The sequence below is a fragment of the Trichosurus vulpecula genome, chromosome 6, assembly GCF_011100635.1.
Source record: "Trichosurus vulpecula isolate mTriVul1 chromosome 6, mTriVul1.pri, whole genome shotgun sequence".
NCBI classification, from domain to species: Eukaryota; Metazoa; Chordata; class Mammalia; order Diprotodontia; family Phalangeridae; genus Trichosurus; species Trichosurus vulpecula.
The window spans coordinates 271,375,346-271,381,345 of NC_050578.1; the positions used below are offsets into that span (position 1 = coordinate 271,375,346).

The 6,000-nt window shown below is 58.4% G+C and overlaps 1 protein-coding gene across 1 annotated transcript; it reads left to right on the forward strand.

Moving 5' to 3' along the window:
• The first annotated feature begins 3,936 nt into the window (after positions 1-3,936).
• Positions 3,937-4,917, forward strand: LRRC10B (leucine rich repeat containing 10B). Its single transcript, XM_036762640.1, has one exon. The coding sequence runs from the start codon at positions 3,937-3,939 to the stop codon at positions 4,915-4,917; it is 981 nt and encodes a 326-aa protein (XP_036618535.1).
• The last annotated feature ends 1,083 nt before the right edge of the window (positions 4,918-6,000 follow it).

Genomic DNA, 6,000 nt, shown 5'->3' on the forward strand with positions numbered 1-6,000 from the left:
TCAGGATACCACCCTAGAGGCTATCTAGCCCAACCCTCTCATTTTACAGATAGGGAAACTGAAGTCCAGGGAGGTGACACAATCTGAGTGGCCCAAGCAGGGTCTGCAATCAGGCCCTCTGACTCCAAAGCCAGTGCCGTGCTGCACCTCTTGAGGGGTCACAGACATCAAGAAGCAGACGTTCTTGGCCCTTCACTCTGTAACTCTCCTTTCAGCCGATGAGGAAAATGAGGCACAGAGGATGTCATTTACCCAGGCTCATGTGACTAGTAAGGGGCAGAGCAGGAACAAGAGCCCCCTGTCTGTGGTGGGGGGTGTGGGGAGAGGGTACAAAGGAGTGATTCCTGGGGGCACTGTTGTCTGAGATTTTGGAAGGCTGGGTATGGGCTGGCGGGGGAAGGGCTTCATCCTGGAGGATCTAATAAGAGCCCCAGGAATGGCTGCTGGCAACCTTAGGCTCACTCAAGAGGGACAGTTACCATAAATGATTGTCCTGCTGTCATCTGCCCCCTCATCTACCCATCAGTCTTTGCTAAGCACTTACTACGTGCCAAGCACTGGTGATGGCAGAGACGAGACCCAAACAGTCCCTAAGAATAAAGAAGCTTATGGTCTAATAGAGAGGGCATGCACAGATATAGGTTTTTTACAAGACATATAAAACAGGTATCAGTTAATCTTATACAGGATGATACTGGGGAGGGAAGGACAGGAAGAAAAGGAAAAGCCTTTCTGCAGAGAGCCGAGCTTGAGCTGAGCCTTGAGGGAAGGGGGGGAGTGCATTCTAGGCATGGAAAACTGCCAAAGCAAATACATGGAGATTGAAGATGGAGCTTCATGCGTGTTCAGCAGCAAACATGCCATTATGGTTGAACCACTGTGGTCAGTTCTAAGCACCATATTTTAGGAAAGGCTTTGATGGGCTGGAGAGCTTCCTGAGGGGATGAGAGATTGTGCCACACCAGAATCAGTTAAAGTATCCAGGAATGTTTAGCTTGGAAGAGAGAAGACAGAGACATGGTTGCTGTTGTCATGTGGAAGAGAGAAGAGATTTGTGAGCAGAATCAGGGCCAACTGACCCAAGGAAGTGAGGCTGATTTCATAAGGAAAATGTTCCTAACAATGAAAGGTAGGACACACAGCTTCTAAAATGTCAGAGGTCTTCCTAACTCTATCTCACACTAACCATGGTGGCAATAGAGAAAAGCCTCCCTCAGGCACATATCCAGGCCTTTCCAGCTTGATAGGAAGCCTTTCCTGAACTTGTGTGGTTCCAGGGTCACCTCTACCCACTGGCAGCCATCAAGGAATGCACTGAATAGTACAATCCTGTAGTGTACAACGATGTAGCTGAGAGGCAGGGGACTGCCTGCCAAAAGAGAGTCCTAAACTCAGTGGCCTGCTCCCCACTCACTCCCTGAGACCTTGTGACTGCTGCCAGCCCCCCTCAGCAGCAGATTGCGCTGGAGAGCTGTGGCCAGTGAGTACGCACTATCCCCTGCTCCCTCCCCTTCCACACACTTTTCATTTTTCCGGGGGAGTGAGTAGCACAGGTTGAGCAGGAGTGGATGACAGGTTGTAATTACATTATCTTCCCCCTCAATTCTCCCTTCTTCCAAACTTCCCTGTTTCTGATAGAGGCCCCACCCAGCCCCCATAGCCACCAGCCAGAGAAGCAACTCCTTCGGATAAGGGGCTAGCACTAGCTCCTGACTGCCATCAGCCATACTAGCCTCACGGAAGCCTCCTAAGGCACAGCAGGAAGTGGAATTTTGGGGGAATCAAAAGCACCTTAAACACCATCTCCCTTCAGACCCTGAGAGACACAGCCCAGGGCCCGAACTCAAGCTGGGAACAGCAGTGTCCTTCACCCTGGACCACTAGCCCTGGTTCCAGTCTATCCCTCACAGCCAGGAACCATGGGAGGAAACACTGGAGAAGAGGGCCCCTTTCCTTGACACTAACACCAACCGTCACTGATTGGTCCAAGGGCCCCCAGAGGGACAGCATCACTTGGCCATCAGTCCTACTTTCAAACCAGACCTTGAAGCTATTATCCTGAGCTCCCCTGCCCCCTTGCAGCCTGGCATCTGCTTCTGGGGGTACTGCGAAGAAAGTTCTTGCTACCGATGCCTTTGGCACTGCCAAGTGGTTCAGCAGCAGAAACGGATCCGATTTTATCAGTGGAAATGACATTAAGGAATCACCATCTGCTTTGCCTCTGTTCCCTGAGGATTATGGGACCTTTCCGCCTGTGTTCTTGTCTTCCGCGCTAGAATGGGAGCTCCGTGAGAGCAGGGACGCCACGCATTTCCGATCGTACCCGAAGAGTTTAGCGCTCATTCATAAATTGCTTATCTTCTCTGAACCTCAGTTTCCTCAGCTGTAAAAAAAAAGGAAGAGGGGGGTTAGGGCAACATTAGCTGTCGGGCCCCGTGCAGGCGTGAACGTCTTCCGTTCCAAGGTCCTCTGGAGAGCCGCTGCCTGTGGGCTGTTGAGTTTGAAGGGACGCTGGATGTCATTCAGGGACGATTCCCTCCTTTTACTGGCCAGGTGAATTGGCTTTTTAGCTAAGATCACACATCCGGTGTGACAGGATTTGAACCCAGCTCGAAGTGGTTTACCTACAACACTGGATGCCTCGAATTCTCTGCTTTTGGGCCCCTCGTATTTGGGACCTTCTATCTTCGAAGGTCCAGACAGACACCTGCCCTCAGGTCCCTCCCAGACGCTCCTCTCCGTTAGAAGGTCTTTCCGAGCACAGCCATTTCTCCCACGGTCTATGAAGCATCTGGCTGTCGTTGACTACAAAGACAATTCATCAATTTGTCTATTTTTTTTTTTTTTAGCTCTGGTGTAATTGGGAGAGGAAGGGGGTGGGGAGGACGGACTGGGGCAAGGTGCCACGTGGGATAATTGGGGGAGCCAAGCCCGGGGTTGGATTGTAAGGGGCAGGAGGGACTGCGCCGATGGGGAGTGGGTAAGGAGGCCAAATCTTGAAGAGATCTGAGTAGGGTGGCATGGGGTACCTGCTGGCCCGGGCGGTTCTGGTCTAGGTTCCTTCCTGCTCAGTCGGAGAGAGGCGGTGCCCAGGGACCAGGGCTGGCCCTCGGGAGAGGCGCCCCCCTTCCCTGGTCTCGCTCCCGCCCCTCTCTCTTCTTCCCTCCCTCTCATTGGCAGCTGGAACCGCGTCGGGGGGTTTCCATGGAGACGGGTCGCTAGGCATCGAGTCTGTGGGAACCCAAGTCATTGCGAGCGGGGGAGTCCCGGAGGGCGATCAAGAGACTGGCGGCGAGCCGCCCGGCGGCCAGCTGAGTGGCCGGGCGGCGCTTCCCCTCTAGTCCTGGGGTCTGGGACTGGGGGGCTGGATCAAGCCGGGAGTGGGGCAAGCCCTATCAGGGCTGTGGCGGAGCGGGGCTATTGCGGGGCGGAGCGGGCATCTTGAACTCTGGTTGGGGAACCAGATTGGGACAGGTGGGGGGAACCTGGTCTTCCGTAGGGGACCAGAGGGGAGTTATCCTGAGCCCTGGGTGGAGGGGAGGAGTGCCGTTTAGGACAATGGCGGGGTGGGGGGTGGGGGGCGAATAGTCCGAGCCCTGTTAGCGGGTTACGACTCGCAGGACTGGAGAGGACAGGCAGCCCAATCCCCGGCGCGGGGCGGGAGAAGGCAGCCCGACGGAGCCAGGTCAGGAGGTGATAGCCGGCTGGGCAGCCTTTTGCTGGGGGGAGGTGGGGGTGGGAGGAAGGACCCTCAGCTCTGTCGGGGGTGCACGATTGATCAGGCCCGGTGAGTAGTGCAGGCCGGGTCAGGGGAGGGGGGGGGGGGCGGGGGGGCGGGGACAGGGTAATGAGGCAGGCAGATAGACGGGGGCCTGAGCGCGGGCAGGGCGCACGCCGCCGGCGGCCCCCGCCCCACTTGGGGGCCATGAACGCAGGATGGGCATCGCTGAGTCCACGCTGGACGAGCTGCCGTCGGACGTGGCGGAGCAGCTGAGTAACGGCGAACAGCTCCTGGAGCTGAGCGGGAGGCGGCTGCGGCGCCTGCCCGCCTCGGTGTGCGCCCTGCTCGGCCTGCAGAGGCTCTACATCAGCGGCACGGGCCTGCGCGAGCTGCCCGACGAGATCGAGGAGCTGCGCGAGCTGCGCATCCTGGCGCTGGACTTCAACAAGCTGGAGCACGTGCCCGAGGCACTGTGCCGCCTGCCGCGCCTCAGCCGCCTCTACCTGGGCAGCAACCGGCTGCTCGGGCTGCCCGCGGACTTCGCACAGCTGCAGAGCCTGCGCTGTCTGTGGCTCGAGGGCAACTACGTACGACGCTTCCCGCGCGCTCTGCTCCGCATGCCGGCGCTGCAGTCCCTGCAACTGGGCGACAACCGGCTGCGCGGCCTGCCCGCCGAGCTGCCCAGCATGGTGGGCCTGCGCGGCCTCTGGCTCTACGGCAACCGCCTCGAGGTGTTCCCCAACGTGCTGCTGCGAATGGGCCGCCTGCGCATCCTCGACGTGGACCGCAACCAGCTGGGCGGCTTCCCCGACCTGCGGCCGCTTCGCGGACTGCGCGTCTTCTCCTACGACCACAACCCCGTCACGGGGCCCCCGCGGGTCCTCGACACAGTCTTCCTAGTGGGCGAGGGCGCCGTCGAGCGCATGGCCGAGCGCGACGAGCCGCCGCCTGTGCCCCGGCCGCCGCGCCCTCGTCCGGCCCCGGCCCAGATGCCCGGTCCGCCGCCGGCGGTGCGTTCGGAGAAGGAGGGGGAGGAGGAGGAAGAGCCGGAGCGCGTGCGGGACTTGGAGGAAGAGGAGGAGGAGGAGGAGGAAGAGGAGGAGGAGGAGCTGGAGGAGGAGGAGGAAGAGATTGCGCTCTGTGCAGGGCGCAAGCCCCCGGGCCTAGGGATCCCCAGCAAAGGCGAGCCCACTTGAGCCCTCCAAGCCTTGACTCTCTCAACTTTGCTTCTTTCCAGGCCCCAGAGGGCTCCTGGACACCAGTAACAGCCGATCTGGGTAGCTGCCCACTACACAGTCCACCCACTGCTTGGGGGAGTTGGTCCTGCCAGGCTGGGCAGCCCAAAGGGACTCGGCCTTTCTACTGCTGCCTGGGCCTCGAACTATGGCTCACTTCTGGGGAACATTTCCTCCTAGGGCCACCAACCTGGAGCTGCTGGCGGCTTTGGGACCGTCATCTCTCACTGGGTCTGGGGAGGACCATCAGCCATTCTCCCATTGGCCACCTCTTTCCTCTGTTCCTAAAGGTCACTACCTCTCACTGGGCCTGGGAACCACAGAACATCTCCTAGAAGCACCCTGCTCTGAAAGGACTGGAAGCTGGTACCTTCCTGCAGAAGAGGTCCTTCAAGGGCCCATTTGCCTCTGCCTGGAGTTGGCACTGGGACATGCTAACCAGGCTAATTGGACAGTGTTGGGTAAGGGAGCCTCAAGTTCTGGGGTCTGGGAGGCCAGGAAAGGCCTGTGTTTAGCACTGAATCACCTCCATCCCTCCATGGGGATCCTACATACCTCTCAAGCTCTTGGGTGTGAGGCCTGCTGCCTAAGCAGTATTCAGTAACAAGCAAAGGAAGGATCCTGCACCCCACTTTTCTCAAACCCTTGGCCTTCTGGAGTTTGGAATGTCACTGCCTCTCTCCCCACCAACCCCCCAGAATGGGAGCTGTTCCTTCCGGCTGTCAAGTTTGACAAGACGCCAGTATTCCCATGTTGTGCCTGTGCTGGGCCTCCAGTTCGGCTCCCTCTGCCCCCCAGAGAGGTTCTCTGGATGGTGGGAATCAGACAGCGACTCTGGCATTTCCCAGCTGCCTGCTTTTTCCATGCCCATACATGGGCACATCTGGGGCAGCTCCGTGAAGCAGGAGGGGATGGGACTGACTGGCCCTGCCTCGCTTCCTCTTCCCTCCTGGGCCAGGGACAGCCCAATCCTCGTTGCCCCCTCCCCAGTCCTCTTGGTCAGGACCAAATCTTTACCATCTGAGCAATAAAGGGAAGGTATTT